General features: G+C 42.3%; 1 protein-coding gene across 1 annotated transcript; it reads left to right on the top strand.

Moving 5' to 3' along the window:
- Window positions 1–6,774: 6,774 nt before the first annotated feature.
- On the top strand, window positions 6,775–18,233 carry LOC134680078 (glutamate receptor ionotropic, delta-1-like). The gene is made up of 13 exons (XM_063539116.1): window positions 6,775–6,856; window positions 7,306–7,463; window positions 11,898–12,080; window positions 12,602–12,703; window positions 13,007–13,122; window positions 13,399–13,566; window positions 13,935–13,965; window positions 14,206–14,407; window positions 15,770–15,978; window positions 16,058–16,180; window positions 16,345–16,493; window positions 17,199–17,331; window positions 17,903–18,233. Exons 1-13 carry the CDS (start codon window positions 6,775–6,777, stop codon window positions 17,975–17,977), a joined length of 1,731 nt encoding a protein of 576 aa, XP_063395186.1. The 3' UTR covers window positions 17,978–18,233.
- Window positions 18,234–18,473: the final 240 nt, after the last annotated feature.

Raw genomic sequence — 18,473 nt, 5'->3', positions numbered from 1 at the left:
CCATATCGTGTTACATATTAAAAGGGCTTACGCTACGTCTTACGTAGGCGAACAACGCGCGAACGCGGCGCGGCGCGGCGCGGCGAAAGCGGCCGCCGCCGCGCCGCGCCGCGCCGCGCCGCCTGACATTCGCGTGCAAATCGCGCCGCACCGCGTTCGCAACGAGATCGCTTACGTAGGACACTTCTATGGGCATCAAAGGATTGATTTCGCCGCGCCGCGCCGCGCCGCGTTCGCGCGTTGTTCGCCTACGTAAGACGTAGCGTTATTTTGAGGATCTCAAATATATATTTTTTTATAATTTTATATAAAACAGTTTAGAAATTATTTAAGAAAATAGGCAAGAAATGACCGCCCCCCCCCCCTTATCTCCGATAATATAGGGTCTAAAATTTTGAAAAAAAAAAAATACACAACCTTCTACCTCTAGATGACAGGAAAACCTATTAGAAATCTAGAGTCAAGCGTGAGCCGGACTTAAGAAAGAAAACGCGGTTGGGCTGTTTTAAGGACACAGCCGTAATGGTTTACGTGAAACTAGCTGTGGACAGCTTTTTCGAAAGCCGATGGCCGAGCTACGCGTAGGGCCGTAGGCCCAAGCATCCCTCAGAGGCTTTTTAAAACGCACGGCCGAAGGCCGAGTTGCGGGAGGTTAGTGCTCAAACACAGAACAATTATAGTTCAATTGTCTGAATGCGAAGGTCGAAAGCCCTGAAGGCCCGGAGCCTCCGACAAGTGCATGCTCCCCTGAAAGGAGATTGTCGATTTTGTTCTATCTTTTGCTAAGGGGTCATCCATTAATTACATTACACGTTTAGGGGGAGGGAGGGGTCAAGAAAATGTGACATATTGTGACATGGGGGAGGGGGGAGACACAAACTTTGTGACGTCACTTTAACTTCATCAGTAACCGAAAATTTATTTAAATTATTTTATTCGCTGTACATTTAAATAACAAGTTTTTAAAACGATAATCGTTTTTATTCGTTTAATTTTCTTTCCTTAGCAGTGTTGGGTTATAAAATTACTAATATTTCATCATCTCAGCCATAAGACGTCCACTGCTGAACATAGGCCTCCCCCTTGGACCTCCATACGTGCCGGTTGGAAGCGACCCGCATCCAGCGTCTTCCGGCGACCTTAACAAGATCGTCTGTCCATCTTGTGGGTGGACGTCCTACGCTGCGCTTGCTAGTCCGTGGTCTCCACTCGAGCACTTTTCGACCCCATCGGCCATCTTCTCTGCGTGCAATGTGGCCTGCCCATTGCCACTTCAGCTTGCTAATCCGGTGGGCTATGTCGGTGACTTTAGTTCGTCTACGGATCTCCTCATTTCTGATTCGATCACGTAGAGAAACTCCGAGCATAGCCCTCTTCATAGCTCGTTGAGCGACTTTGAGTTTTGAGATGAGGCCGATAGTGAAAGACCACGTTTCGGAGCCGTAAGTCATCATTTCTAATATTTATATCGTCAAAAATATTTTGATAAAATATTTATAATACTTAGGTGCTTACTTAATTCGATTTGGCGATTTTGTAGAAAAAATGTGACGTCACACTAGGGGGAGGGGTTTGCCAAATGTGACCAAGTTTTTTTTTTTTATTATGAATGGCCTTACTCATGGCCACAGACTAGCCGAGGCGTAGACGTGGCCTACGATGGAGCGAGCTCGCCCAGAAGGTGCCTGTTCACTCTTGATTTGAAGGTTGCCGGGTTATAAGAACACGGAAATATAGACGCCGGCAAGGAATTCCATTCCTTGGCAGTGCGCATAAGGAAAGTAGAAGCAAAGCGCTTCGTGCGAATTGGTGGAATATCTACCAAGTAAGGATGGAAACCGGCCGTGCGTCTGAAATGTGACAAGGAGGGGGGGAGGGGTCAAAAAACCTAGAAATTCGTGTGACGTAATTAATGGATGACCCCTAAGCGATTGGGCCCAATACCTATACATTACTGGAAAAACGCGTAAGAAGTCTGCAACTAAGCGTGAGCAGGTCTTGATAATAAGAATTGTGGATAAGCTCTGTCAGGGCCACAACCGCAATTGTTTACGTGAAACGTGGTGCGGACAGCTAGTGCGAAGGTTGATGGCCAAGCTCTGCGTTGGGCCGAAGGCCTGACGCATCCGAGAGAGGTGCACCTCCACGCAAGGTCGAAGCATGACCTTTAGGAGGTTAGTGCTCAAACAGAACAAATAATTGGTTTAAGTACGAGTAGCTAAGTGAGAAGGCTGAACTGCCGTATATCGCGACCATCGAATTTCGCAAATTGCGGGGATTTTTCTATTACACCAATGAAACCGTAGGTAATTAGAGTGACAGAGAGAAATGCCAGCAATTTGCGAACTTCGAGCTTCGATTTCCGCGGTTATAGCCCTGTTATCTTGAATTAACAGAGATACACCTAACAATGAAAAAAAAATGTAGGCACTATGCTTAACATAATACTTGAACAAAAAAAATGGGTAACTAACTATCCTAAGATAGCCAGCTGTGTGTGGACAAATTGAATAAACAGTTGAATGTACTTAAGAACTTCGCTTTGCTCGCTCGTTCAAAAATGTGTGCAGTACGGAACCCTTGGGACGTGAGTTCGACTCGCACTTGACCGGTTTTTATTTTGATTTGATATGTCATATTATATTAAATTACAGCCCACTGTGTCTTGTTACTTTTGACCCACAACGTGTTACTTTCTGCACGCCAACGGGGTGATTAGTAACAAAAAAGGATTTTTTAAAAACAAAATACACAATTATAATGTTAGTCAAGACGTTAATGTACAGATCATGCACTGACGTTATATATGATACATTAAACTCATCAAAATAATAAGGGTTAACCAGAAACTAAGGTCAAAGTACAAAGTGTTACGTTTCTCCCCGCTCTACCCTACGCATCCAAAATTACTGTCCACCTATGTTCATCACTATATGTATTTTTTGCAAATAAATATATGGTTATCTTTATCAATAAATTAAGTCCTGGCAGGGTGGAACTTTCATTTTGGCGGATTCTTTCTCTCTGCATCTGACTGTACCTATAGCTGTTACGGCAATTTATTGGTAAACTTACGGTTATATGTTCAGACTCTGAATCTCTATAGTAATTTAAGACGAAAATATTTAAAATATATGGACATACCTCTGGTCCTTGAACTACGTCCAAAGAGAGGTATGGGAATGGGAACTGAGAATGACATCTCGCTTCGTGTGGTAGGGCACAGCACAGCGGATGTCATTCCAGATCTAGAGCAGAGCTCAACCTTACAGAAATCTGCAGCCAAATAACACTAGCACTAGACTCTACTCATAGTGTCCTTCCTGCCGGTGAGTATTATGGTTGCCAGTTATCAACGAGGGGTGCGGAGTGTTAGACTCGGCAACGCGTATGGAGTTGCAGGCGTCCAAAGGCTACGAAGATTGCTTATCATCAGACGGGCCGGGCCGTATGCTTGTTTGTTAGCGACGAGGTATAAAAAATAAAATTAAATATGCACAGAATATCATTGAATTAAAAACTTTGTTTTATTTTATAGTAAATTAGTATAACACTCGATACACAGGCAATCACAATCCAGGCCGCAGCGATTTTGGGCTGTAAGCCTCGTAGGCCAGTAGGTATATATCGGCCTCACAAGCCGCAAAAACTCGCTAGGACTGAGTCTAGACCGTAGCCGTTTATTTATTCTTGATTTCATGAAGGTTTGCAGAACAGTACCTACGTAACCGCATTATACATCTATCTTAGACGGACCTCACAGCAACAAAACAGGTTTACCACTGCACGATTTACAAGTAGTACACGAAATATTTACATAATGTTCCGTATTAATAGGTAATATTTGAAGATCAAAAGTTCTGTAACATAAATACAAGATCACAACATTTTCTTCACAGTTCATTGACGTTGACGTACAAAAGTACGTCAAATAGGTATGCAATATTAATACCAGCATAATGAAAATTAATTCCAATCAGTAAGTATGAGTCTTCAAACTTTTTTCATTCTAAGCCGGGTTTCAAGGAGCAAATTACTTAAATGATATTGGAATCGTATTGTTTTAAGATAGTTTACTGCCTTTTTCAACCATTATGCCCCAACAAATCAAATCTAAGATGAGACTCGAGCTCCATCTGATGATAATTATTTACCCTGTTTTTTTAAATAGTATTTGTCTACTGGTATACTTTTTCGTATATGTATATGATTTAATGTCGAAATAAATGCCAAAATCAACTGTCATTTTAATTAAATTTGCGATACGTGTGCTTTGATCCGAGCCCAGCGGGCATCTGATCAAAGAAGTTGCGTGCACGGAACCGCTGATATCATATTTTGGAACTTATTTATTGAATGTGAAATTAAAAAAAAAAGTAATCCTGGTAGTCGCTCAAGCATACAATTGCGCGTTATTAGAAGCAGTTTTCATATTTTTATCTTTTGTGCACAAATTGTTACGAATCTTGAAAGTCCGTTTTAGACCTATGTTCGTGATCGTTTTCTATCGAGCAAAAGTCAAAAACTTAGGATTCTAATCACTCTAATCAGTAGAAAAAGCCCTCAAGTTTGCTAATTGAATGTATGGCAGCTGTATCGTGATCCAAAAAAGAGCTACGGCTTTTAAAAAACTCCGTTTTCTGAACTCACTGCACCTTAACTGAATGGGCTACTTGAACTATACTTACCCCGCGCGACAAAACAAACTAGAAATACATACAGCTACATACAAACCGGGTTATCTGTAGATTACGAACCAAAAAGGGTCAATTGTTGACTAAAGGAACCCTAAAAATGATTATTTCTAATTATTTTTATACAGAACATCTCGGCGCCTAGTCAATAAAGTTAAGCTTCGTGTAACGAGGCAAAAAGATTGCTCTGCAAATACGTCGGGCGCACAAGTCATTAGGTATATTGCGTTGCGCGTCAACCGTCCGAATCCAATCATAGGCTAGGCTCACGGAAGAAAGAATGAGCGCGCCGCGCTGTGGCTAGGGTATATCACATTCAATGTAAGATTTACAGCTATTGGCTGGCCTTAACTTGCAGGTAATTTAGGCATTTGGTAGCAATCATGAGATGATTAAGCCATTATGGCCTGAATTATTTAGCTATAGCTACCTATTATTGTTAAGGGCGATAGGTAATATTCGTTTTTACTTATTAAAAGTTCAGTAATTTTAGCTAGTACTTAATAGTTGTATAAAATAAAATAATAGTACATTACGAAATTACGATACAAGTGCGAAATGTAGGATATTCGCAACGAGTGACCGAAAGGATTGTTTTAAATCGACACGAGTTGCGAATTATTTTTTCGCACGTGTATTGTACAACGTTTTACAGTATACATGGCCCTTTAAATTCTTGGCGTATATAGGCACAGGCACGTACCTAATTGTCCGGCCCTAAGGCGGCAAAGTAGCATCATATGTACCTACTGCAAAAACTATTTACGGGAAAGTGACAATAAATTAATTAATAACCTCTAGAGGTCTAGACCTAGTGAGGTTTTCTAGGGTTAAAATTTATTCGTCAAATCACAAAACCACATCGGTAACCGCTTACCGTCAGGCGGGCCGCATGCTTGTTTACCACACACGTCAAGTCAGTCCAAGGCTGCGATCATATATAAAGCCTTGTTCGGACTAGGCTAGTATTTTAGTCTAGTGGCGAGTAATTTAGTAGCTAAACGTGTCTGAACACCAAAAAATTAGTCGAGTGGATTAGTAAGTAATTTAGTCGAGTCAATCCATTTTATTCTATTTTTTTTAGTAGTTTAGTAGCGAGTAGCACCCCCCACCACGCGTCCGTGCTCACTCGGCCGCCGGCTAAACAAGTCCGAACCTGTCGATTTAGTCGAGTTCATTAGTTGACGTGAAAATGTGACCACTGACTTGTGAGCTTTACTCGACTGTAATGCGAACGATTTTTAGGCAGTAGCGAATATAGCTACTAAATTACTCGCCACTAGACTAAAATACTAGCCTAGTCCGAACAAGGCTTAACCATGTATAGCATTTCGCTGGTCCAAGGTAGATAAGTAGATAACTTTACAAACAAACAAACAAAAATTTATTCGCAGAAAAAGGGTAAAGATTACATTTGTTAGTGTAAAAATAAAATATGTTCCACCTTTTTCAAATGTTTTAAACAGTATGCAAATATTATAGAGGGTATTAATTAGCATTACATACAACATAAATTAATCCGACAATGGTAACTTAACATCAGTAAAAAAGAGTCAGTAATATAAAGACATATTCAGATTAGAATTAGAAGACACTATGTAGTTTAAGAAATGGTTGTAATATAACACATCACTCCGTATGATTCATAAAATCGTTTACAGTATAAAAACAGCGTTCCATGAGCCAAAATCTCAGTTTTTGAGTAAATTTCTTGTCCTCGAGTGCTTTTATGTGGACTGGTAGTTTATTATATATATTAATATACTCGCATTGTAAGCGTTTCTTCTGTAAATGTCGGTCATGCAGCGCGGTTGGTTTAGAATATTTTTGTATTTACTCTGTACTTGACAACAAAATGTGGAAATGTCACCATAAATGTCAAATTCCTGAAACTATGACGTTTGCAAAGCTGTTGCAACACTTGCAACGTCAGTTTAGTCGGACTTCACTGCTTTTATGAACTTCCCCTTAACACATTAGTTACATAAACATGTAACACGTTACATTATGATACGCCTTACATCGTTAGTAATAACAGAAACGAAGTTGACTCCAGGTCCTGTGCTTTCCAGCTTTCCACATGGAGCTGGCGGCGTTTGTGTTGGCGTATTTCGCGGCAAAGCGGCTGACGCTGCTTACGGCTTTTCTGTGCTGTAGACCAGGTCTACAATACTTTAATAAGTCTATTTCATAATCATATTACTTAGTTTTGTTAAGGCTTATGGTAACATTACGATGTAAATGTATCTATATAGCATGTGTTACTGTAAGAGCAGAAAACGGGCGATGCCACGGTAGGTAACCAATTTCCTTGAAAAACGAATGACGGTAGAGTTAAACTGGATAGCACACACTGTGCAAGTGTTGCTTATACGTCATAATTCCGTAGAAGTGCTATCAAAATCGTTGCAGACTTATTTCAGACTCTAACGACCGACAACAACAAATTTTTTTTTTCAAGGAAATTGACAGTGACGTGGCATCGCTTATTTTGCGCTGCTGCAACCTTCATTTAATACAATTTATTACCCGAAGAAAGGTTTTAAAGCGTTAAAACTGAGTTGGTGCCATAGGCCACTCTCTAAATTGTACCTAGTCTAAACTTACACAGATGAGCTATCGGTACTATGGCGCGAAGCGCAGCGCCACGGCATGCGGATCAACATCGCAGACTGGGAGCGCCTGCCGACACTGGAGCCTTACGGAATACACCGCGAGGGAATGCTGCTGGACCTGACTTGTCCCGGCGCACAACTTGTGTTAGAGAAGGTTTGTATACGAAGCCTCACTCCTCGGCTACGAAACGCACGCTTGACGCTGACGCTCTCGGGTTGCTCCGCAGTTCCATAGTCATGTTACCGTAAACTGGGTTTACTTTGTCTGATCCCTGGGGTAACCTTGATGGTCGATTTTTAAGTTCGCGTTCAAAAATCAACTGCCTATTGCTCAAAAATCGATGATCAAGGTTACCCCACGAATCAAAGTAACCCCAGTTTACAGTAGTGACGAGATGAATGACGACGTGAACAGCGAACACTAGTACCCATTATTTTTAACCGACTTCCAAATCTCAAAGAAGGAGGTTATCAATTCGGTTGTATGTTTTTTTTTATTTATTTATTTTTTTTTTTTTTTTTTTTTATGTTTGTTACTCCATATCTCCGTCATTACTAGATCGATTTTGAAAATTCTTTTTTTGATTGAATGTATATGCATACAGATTGGTCCCGTTTTTGTCAAAACCCAGTTCTGATGATGGGATCCATGAGGAATCGAGGGAACTCCTCAAATCTTAAAGGCATACATATAGTGATTTTTGGGTTTTTATCAACAAATCAAGCATATACACCCTGTTGCGGACTCCTTTTCAAAACCTACACTACTTACCTTTTTACATGCCTTACCTGTGTATAAAATTATATTTGACGTTGTCATGGGTGAGTGTAAATAAACATGTCAATAGGAAAAAAGTGTGATCTTATTTGAGAATGAAAATAATATGTAATAAATAAATAGAATACCTACGCAAAAGTAAGTATTGTGTTACCGGGCGTCGGTAACATAGTGGTCCTTCGAGCCGTATTCCCCCGGGAATGCGCGACTAAGCGCATTCAACACCAGTCGGAAGGCGGACAATCTTCACAGCGGGGCGCCGCAGCACTCCCCCGGCAGCGCGGACGTCGGCGACCCGTACACGACATTTACTGTCCTCCACCTGTGAAAACTCTAATTATTGTGCCTTCCTGGCGTAAGCAGTGGACGATCGGCTCAGTATTTCCGTAGTTAGCTAGATCGGGATGACGCAGTAGGGTAAGTAACTTCATATATAGATGTCTGCTTTTAAACATAATAGGGTGGGTGAGATTCTGATTCACTTCGCTCACGACTCTGGCTCTTTTCCGCAAATAATTACGTAATCGGCTGTCCTTATCCCATGGCCTAGGTAAGTTGTCCATGGTATTCTTGTATTTTTGGCCGTTCGACGACTCTCTGACCATTTTCCCTATTGATAGCAAAGTCTTTGCAGAATAGGAAAAGTTCTTAGGCATCACAGGACTGTCTTCTCTTTGTAGAAGTCCTACTTCCGATCTCTTGCCATCTTCTACTCTCCTTTCCGTCATTTGTAAGATATCGATGGCTGTTTCATCCTCTCGTTTCACCTTTAACTTATTATTTGTCACTTCGAGAGAGTGAGCATGTTCCACAAAGTGTACTTTGGGCTGATTTGAAGCATAGCAGGGTTCGGGCTCTGGTTCATATTCGCTATCTTCAAATATAGCGTAACGTGTTATGTGTGACTGCCCCGGTTTAATAGTCATGCTTGACGTCTCGTGTAGCCAGTACTTTGACATATTTTGGGCTTCCTTCTTCAAGAAGTCTGACAGCTTGATAAGTTCAGGTTCGTCGTCATGCTCATGTTCTAGAGCGAAGGAAAGCCAGCGTGTCTTTAGGTGGGGCATTTTCTGTTTCAGGGTTCGTAAAAGCTCTATGTTGTGTAGATGTTCGGGCTTATTAAGGGCTATGATGGTTGACACGCAATTACGAACCTTGCAGGCGAACTTGCTGAGCAGTTCTGTATTGTCGACGAGCTTGGGTAAGTCTCTGAGCGCCTGTAATTCTTCTTGGAGTATCAGTTCCGGCAAGCCAAATCGCAGTTCTAAGGCTTCCATGATCTCGGTGACAGAGACATGTGTGTCTAAAAGGGCAGCGACAGTGATGCGCGCTTCTCCTTTTAAACAACGTCGAAGTTTAGAGATAAGTTCGTTTTCAGTCGATAAGGCTCTGATATCTGCAACGGCAGCTTTAAATGAGAGCCATTCGTTGATGTTTCCGTTGTAGTAGGGCAAATCTTTTGGATCAGACGGACCACGCAGATTTGCTATCTCTCCTAGCTTGGGATCAGTATGGAGACGTTCATCATCATCTGAGACATTTGGCAGTTCACTCTCACTCAGGACTGGGTCGATGTTCTGCTCGGGTTCCACATGGTTCGCTGGTTCATGGTGACGGGCTGGTTTGTCTTGTTCCGTCGTGTGTAGTTCTGTTGTCAGCGACTTCTGGACGCGGCTTCGACTAGTTCGGCTTGATCGAGATTGACAGCTTCGACTAGCGTCTAGGCGCGCTAAGGTAACTTCTAGTTCCTTTTGAATGATGGTTTGTTCTAAGTTTAGCTTCAGTTCAGCTAGTCGTTTCGCAGCCGCTAGTTCAGCTTCCTTTTTTCTTACAAGTAAGTTACTACTGTTAGATCGGATGGTTCGGTTTCGTTCTGATTTATTGTAGCTGACAGTACTTGCCTTCGATCCTATGATATTCAATTTATCTATAACCGGGGTTGACGTGATCGGTTCCTTCGTATTTCCAGACGTACCCGGTTCCGGTTCTGGTTCTGGGTTCTTAGCGCGGCTCCTCGTAACTCGCCCCGACATGGTTCAGTTCGGTTCGGTTCAATATGTAGGGGAGTCAACGGTGGCGCAGCGCTGGATCATCCGGCTCGAAGGACCACTATGTTACCGACGCCCGGTAACACAATACTTACTTTTGCGTAGGTATTCTATTTATTTATTACATATTATTTTCATTCTCAAATAAGATCACACTTTTTTCCTATTGACATGTTTATTTACACTCACCCATGACAACGTCAAATATAATTTTATACACAGGTAAGGCATGTAAAAAGGTAAGTAGTGTAGGTTTTGAAAAGGAGTCCGCAACACACCCAAAAAAGTGACATTTGATGAAGTGGAACTGCTGATGATGATCAGAACGGAACTCTTTAACGACGCATAGTTCACGGTTGGCGATTTGTCCTCTTCGTTATGTTTGTTAAGCAAGTTAAGTTTTTAAGCCACATTTTTGTCAAGCTCGAGTTCTGATGATGGGATCCATGAGGAATCAAGGGAACTCCTCAAATCTTAAAGGCATGCGTATAGAGATTTTTGTATTCACACCAGAAAATCAAGCATTTGCATTTTCATTAAAAACTGTTGCATTTGATGAAGTGGAACTGCTGATGATGATCAGAACAGAACTCTTCAACGACGCATAGTTCACGGTTGGCGATTTGTCCTCGTCGTTATGTTTGTTAAGCAAGTTAAGTTTTTAAGCCACATTTTTGTCAAGCTCGAGTTCTGATGATGGGATCCATGAGGAATCAAGGGAACTCCTTAAATCTTAAAGGCATGCGTATAGAGATTTTTGTATTTACATTAGAAAATCAAGCATTTTCATTAAAAACTGTTGCATTTGATGAAGTGGAACTACTGATGATGATCAGAACAGAACTCTTAAACGACGCATAGTTCACGTTGGGCGATTTTTCCTTTTCTCCTTATGACCAGAACAGAACTCTTCAATGACGCATGGTACACGTTTGGTGATTACGAATTTCGATTTTGATTTGGACCCGGACCTGGACTCGGACCCGGATTCGGACTCGGACTCGGACTCGGACCCGGTTTCGGACCCGGACACGGACCCGAACTCGGACCCGGACTCGGACCCGGACCCGGACTCGGACCCGGACACGGACCCGGACTCGGACCTTGATCCAGAAAACCACTATGATACCTTGACTAAATAAACAACTATGATTACCTACCATAAAATTAATGTAGGTATAAAGTACGATGATGCCAATCTTACTAGCCCCTCCCGCTTAAACCCCCGTACACCGCACGGCATGCGCAATTAAGTGGGTTAGGTTAGGTTTGAACTGCGATCCTCACAGAACCGAACAAGGATTAGGTTAGGTTAGAACTGCGAGCCTTACAGAAACGAAATGCTACTTGAAAAGTGGGTTTGATTAGGTTCGAACTGCGATCCACACAGAACCGAACTGCTATCTGAGGAGTGGGTTAGGTTAGGCTAGAACTACGGCCCTCATGGCTCCTCTTCACGATGGGCCAACGCCGGCCACTCCAAGGGACGCATTTATGCGTTAGAGGGAGCAAGTGATATTGCTATCTCATTCTACCGCATGGCTGCGTCCCTTGGAGTGGCCGGCGTTGGCCCATCCTGTAGAGGAGCCATTATACGGAAGCGAAATGCTAGTAGAAAAGTGGGTGGTTTTACCTCCTTTTCTACATAGTGTACCATCTAGAGTAATCTTTCATCGGCCCCCATGGAAGTCGGTTTTTTTTTCTTAAAAATTATGTTATGTTCTACATTAATGTTTCCTCTATGATGGTATTTTATGCGCAGGCTTCCGCAACCCGCGCCTTCAACCTTCGACACTCCTGGCTGCTTCTGCTCAACGCTCCGTTCAACGCGACCCTGATGGAGGCCACTCTGGGCTCAACATTAGTGTTAGCAGATGCCGATGTAGCCTGGGCGGCCAGCGATCAACTTCTGGATGTTTACCGAATCAAGCACAACCAGCCGCTGGTCAGTCTAGTCAATAAAGCAAGAAGTACAAATATTTTTCTTTAATTCGAGTGGTAACAATTTTAACTTCCAGTCTTCTTGATCGTCATTTAAGAATACCTACTATTATGTTAATCGCTAAACCTGTACCAGGTAAGGGGCATTTGCGTCAGAGCCACGCTTAAATGGTCTACTCTGCTCTACATGTAACCATAGAGTAATATAAGTAAAGAAAGAGTGGTAACTCCATACATTAGTTTTCTTACCAAAACGCGCGTTATTAGGTACTGCTAGTTTGGGCAGGCGTGGCTCACTCCACGATTTCGTCGCTTTGCTACAGGTAGCTAAAAGTCCATCCGTTCGACCCCAATTTCGGGGTTTGCCATAAGCCGCGCGTGGCGCTGTCGCCACCTAGCGGCCATATCTGTGCTGATCGTGACAGACGCGTTTTGGTAGAGAGTGAGTCTCCTGTACCTAGTACTATTATTTATTCTGTGGTTTGGGGAAAATTAATGTTCTAACATATTTCGTACTGCTGGCAGATAGCGACGCCGCTGGGTGACGAAGCAGCTCGGGCAGTCCTTCCCGCCGCGCCCACGAGTAGAAGACACCTTAACAACGTCTACATAAGCGGCTCTGTTATTGTAAGTTTCTTCTCCAATATTTTTCTGTCGCACCTATTGAAAGACCGGATGCACATCCGTATTCCGCATCCGTGTTTATAATTATTATGTTGTGACGTATAGAGAGATATATACGGCCATCATACCCGTATAGCCCGCTCCACACTCGTGCGCGAATCGCGGCGCGAAGCCGCGAACGCGAGTCTGGAGTCGATTTCGCATATCAGCGAACTAGACTCCACACTCGTGTTCGCGGCTTCGCCCGCGATTCACGCGCATAGTCTGGAGGGCGCTTATCGTATTCATATCTTGGATTTGTTACAGATATCGCTTCCCCAGTACTTTAAAGGCTGGAATGACCTGACAACACGTCACATCGACATTGTCCCCAAGCTCACGTATCCGCTCATGATGCTGTTGGCAGAGGACCTGCACTTCAGGTGATGTCATCCATCGTCTTTCATTTATTCAGAACTTTAAACCGATGTTGTCCAAAAAAACTTTGCCTGATATCGTGGCCAAAATAATGTGACAAATTGACTATGTGTCTCTAGAATTTTTGAGCCGAACGTACAAAAATAATGATGAACGTGAGTAGCACAGATGCGTATTGCCTTTTATGGTCTTTTTTTGTATGTTGCTGTCTTCTTATCGTACGGATATGCACTTGGCCGGTATTTTTAAATGACTGCATACTTAAATAATGTTCTGTGCAGGTACAACTTGAAGCAAGTGGAGTGGTACGGCGAGAACCGGAACGGCTCGTTCGACGGCTTGGCGGGGCAGATACAGAGAAATGAAATCGAAGTTGGCATCACCTCTCTATTTATGCGTGACGATCGCATCCAAGTCATGCATTTCTTCTCCGAGACTTTTGAGCTCAGGTCATTGTCATTTTCAGGCCTTAACTTTTTTCAGCGTTAATCCCTCTGGCAGTTGGTTTGACTGGTCTTACCTACTTTACGTACGACAATGGTCTCTATTTTTAAACCGATCAGTGTCTGACATAACAATCTATCCACTGTTATTTACTACTTCCTACCAGTAGATAGTAATTTATTGTAAAATATTCTGAGCTGTGGCAACACCTCAGTTTTACTGGATAGATCAGAAACCTCATTTTTTTTTGTCCCGGGGGCCACCACGAGCTTCCTTTCCGCGGCCCGGCGGGGGACTTTATTTTATATGATGTAGTGATAGTAATGATAGGTTATAGAGGTCCATAACATCATTATGCTGGTTATGATCACAGGGGAGCGTTCATATTCCGGCAGCCCTCTATAGTTCGTTTTTTTTAGCATTAGAAAGAACTTGCAAGAAGGTAAGCGATCTTGACATGTCTTTTAATTGAAAAACGATTTTTAAAAATCAAAAACTATTACTTATGAAAGTAGAAGAATATAAATATCGTATTAGATTCATAATTATTACATATTTGCCGTAACTTATTTTTAAAATGTGTTTTTCAATTAAAAGACACATCAAGATTGTTTACCTAATTTCTAATGCTAAAAAAAACGAAGTATATGTCTTCAGTATCTAACGTGTTCCTGCTGCCGTTCAGCCGCGGTGTGTGGCTGGCCACGTGGGCGATACTGGCGTCAGCCGCGGTGATTCTGACGCTGCTGGCGCGGCGGCAGCAGCTGCGAGCTATAGACTCGTCGCTGCAGCGGCTGTCCTTTGGAGAATCGGTCATTTTTAGCATTGGCACCGTGTGCCAGCAAGGTGTGCAAGTTATATGATTATATTACCTAATTAAATATATAGTAACAGCACCAGTCATGGGACATTTAAGAGGGAATTTGGAGTATTTGTGATATTTCCCTAATACATGTGAATGGTCTACCGCTTAGCGTATTGAAAGATGAAAGTCCTACCCGTCTTTCATGTTTCAGGCGTGTTGTATCAAAGATACTGCAATGAGTTTCCACATACTTAACAAATTAAAACTATGCTATTTTTCTCCAGTCATGGACACCAAAGCTCCAGTAATGGGCCCCCCAGTAATGGACACTGCTCTATCAGTATAAAATATTGAAATAGGTCATCAGATCTGGTCCATGTTATCATAATATTGCATTATCATCCGATTTGCATATTTAATTACGAATACAAAATTTCAACTCAATCGGAAAACGGGAAAGTGGCTCAAACTCGGCTACCAAGATTTGACCCACACTAAAAAACGATATTAATTTATCCGAAGTCCGAGCATACCTCCTGGTTGACATATTTCGTAACTACATTTTACTTCTGTATTGTTTAAACATGAAATGATGGCATGGCAAGCATCATTATGTAAATTTCCCATTATAGGAGGTATGCAGTTTTACAGCTCCTATAATGGGATTGGGCCAAATACCACTATTTTTTTACATCTGTGGACTCACAACATAGTATGTTGAATACCTTATCTCATGGTAAATGCAATTAACAAAACACATTTTAGTTTTCATCAAGTATTAATTAATTAAAATTTAATAAATTAACTCACCTCTCTTAGCGAAGTTGTTAAGAATTCGTAGTGGTATTTTTTTTCAGTGACACGACAACTTTTGGGTTGACGCCAATTTCTTAAAAAACAACCAAATTTAATAAAAATTCAAACTGAAACAGCTCTAGGACTCTTATTTATGATAATATACAGGCAGTGTTTATAAACTACTTTTAGACACTTATTTTACAGGATTTGTGGTTTTTTGTCCCATTACTGGTTCCACGCCCATCATAGGGTACACTACTATACATAGCTTTTCCGCTTCCAGACTTGTTAAGAAGATATTGTAGTTGAGGGATCACCTTCGTGAAATTGAGCTTGTTGTCAAATCGTTGTTATGATCGATGAAGTAAATAGTTAAGTAGTGTTAGTCTTTCTTAAAGTACTGATTAGTTATATTAGACAACCACCGCACTGCTGAGAGTGCTAAATACTGTGCCTGATGTAAATCCAGCACTGTGTCAGAATATATAACGTGCAATTTCCCTTGCCATCACTTCACCATTCCAATCTTCTTAAGAACACTTTGGAATCTAGCGATTCTAACGATGTAGGATAAGCTTAGCTTATTCAATTGAATTTTTGGCCAGGATTCCACGGGGTACCGGAGCTGGCCTCAGCACGTATAGTGATGTTCTGCTCCCTAATGCTGGCCTTGTTCGCGTTTACTTCATATTCCGCCAAGATCGTGGCCATATTGCAGACACCTAGCAATGCCATACGCACCATTGAAGACCTCACGCGCTCGCCCATGACCCTCGGAGTGCAAGAGACCACGTACAAGAGGACATACTTCGCTGTACGAAAATTTATACGTAAAACTTTGCCGTTTCATTTTCATATCCTTAAATTATTTATTTGTCTTGTGATGCTTGCAGGAGAGCACTCATCCAGCAACACAGCAGCTGTATCGGCAAAAACTGCTGCCGCTCGGTGACCGAGCATACCTTAGTGTCGTAGACGGCGTAGCCCGTTTACGTACCGGTCTCTTCGCCTTCCAGGTCTGAACGGGGATTCGTTAATGTCTGTGTCGGTAAAAACAAAACTTTAGGTTTGAAATAGATGTCTGTTTATCTATAGAACCTGGTGGTATTTCCTCTCGTTACATAAATACTTGAAGAGCGATTTTTCCTGTCTAATACTTATACATACTTACTGATTTTAGGTCGAAGAGCCATCTGGCTACAATATCATCAGCAAAAAGTTCACGGAGCGCGAGAAGTGTGGCCTCACGCAGATCCAGGCCTTCAAGTTGCCCATGGTGGCCGTGCCCGTGCGGAAACACTCCGGATATAAGGAGCTGTTCGCCAGCAGGCAGGATTCTTATAATATAGCATTGTCCATACTATACAATTTATTTACTATTCGTGTCTTTATTACGACAACTTAAAGTGTAATAATGGTCAGTTATGCGTGTTGCTGATAGTACATCTGGCAGTTTTATTCTTATATAGCAGCTCTCAAACAAACGTTATCCGATGGCTAACGTAGCCCTGTCATGGTGGCTGGCTAAGACCGTGGTGTCGGTCTTCGATATCTATAGATATTGAAGGTTGGATGAAAATCAGGCACATACCCTGGTTACCCCTGCATAAAAGATGAGTCACTCTAGAACGGTCCGCGTCCGGGCCGAGGCACTCGACACATCACATGATTGCCGACAACTCAAACATGTCGCGCGAGTGACAAAAACAAGTGAGTCTAAACCGTAAAATTATTCAATACCGACAACTCGTCATAGAAAACGCAGTGTCGGAAGCCTCCGCTCGGACCCGGACCGTTCTAACGTGAGTCATTCTTTAGCTTTATTATCCTAAGTGGTATGTATCAGTGGCGGCGTGTCTAGATTGTTCGTAGGCCAGCCGTACCTGAGTTGCCCTTCTTTTTCTTCATAAGTTTAAAGAAAATAGCCCAAGATTCCGAATATCAGACAAGCCGATGGGAATCGAGTTCTATAGACGCTCCGCCACTGATAGGTATAGTGTAGGTATGATGTATTCTGGTAATTTGTGTTTGTAGGATGCGATGGCAGCGGGAAACGGGGTTGCTGGACCGTACGCGGAAGCTCTGGCTGGCGAGCAAGCCGCGCTGCGACGCTGCCTCGGGAGGCTTCGTCAGCGTCGGCATCATTGACGTCTTGCCTGCTCTTCATGTATGTTAGAGTGTGCGTGGGACTGAGATGGGCCTATTGGGCCGTATGGAGGACTGACAGATTGACGATGCGGCCCTTGTTTTGGGTAGATCGTCAACGATATTGGTAACAATACAGTTCAACTGCAATAGGAACTTTATGCTACCTACCATACCAATTGTCTGATGATGTACTCGTAGACCGAAGCTTGGCATAGGAACTCTGTCAAATACTTGTGCGTAACTACTTGTATGTAAATTCTATCAGTGGCGTAGCTAGGCGTGGGCGAAGTGGGCCGTCGGCCTCGCGCCTCTTCGGGCACAGTGAAACAAAAGGGCCTCGCAGATGCGACTTCGGCTAGATTAGTTCACGCTACGCCACTGAATTCAATGTTGACGTGTAAAAGTGCCCTTGTATTTGCTGAATTAATGTTGAAGTTTTGAAGTTTTAAGTTTTTTGAAGTACCTAACTGACTCTACTAGACGACTGTATAAATAAAAATCTCGAAGAGCGTTAAAAAACTTAGTATTGATTTTTTTTAGTTAATCTTTCTATTTTGAAAGTTATTATATTTAATTGTGTTGTCCTACAGGTACTGATCGCGGGTATGACAGCTTCGCTGTTCTTCCTGGTGATAGAGCGTAGCATGGCACGTTTTCTACGCTGAGTGCCTTGCTACAAGTGATGTGACGTTCCGTGCTACAAGGAACCGTAGACATTGAAGCAACATGGTACTGCAAGATCACACCGTGCTGACTAGGTGTTTTAAGAACCGTCACTACTTAATCTCTTGTCGCCTTACTAGGAAGTTAACGCATTTCAAGGAGAATGTTTATAGTACCCTTAACGGGATGTGTTGTACACATTTATTGTATTCTCTCTGTGTTATGTACTTGTTTTGTGCAATAAAGTGTTTACTACTACTACTACTACTAGTACCATGTATAAGTAAGCACCTATAATGATAAGATAATTTTCAATGATTTTACTCAGGAAGCTCAATAAGGGGGTGTATTCGAGAAGGCACATTTGACGTATCATGAGGATATCCAGTTGATACTGATAAATCATGACTTGTCGAATTGCGTACAATCACCACCTGTCAGTGAACTCTATCCACACTAGAGGTGGGGCGTTGTACTGAAATAGTTATTGGGACAGGT

The sequence above is a fragment of the Cydia fagiglandana genome, chromosome 1 (assembly GCF_963556715.1).
Source record: "Cydia fagiglandana chromosome 1, ilCydFagi1.1, whole genome shotgun sequence".
Lineage (NCBI taxonomy): Eukaryota > Metazoa > Arthropoda > Insecta > Lepidoptera > Tortricidae > Cydia > Cydia fagiglandana.
This window is presented reverse-complemented; position numbering and strand designations above follow the sequence as displayed.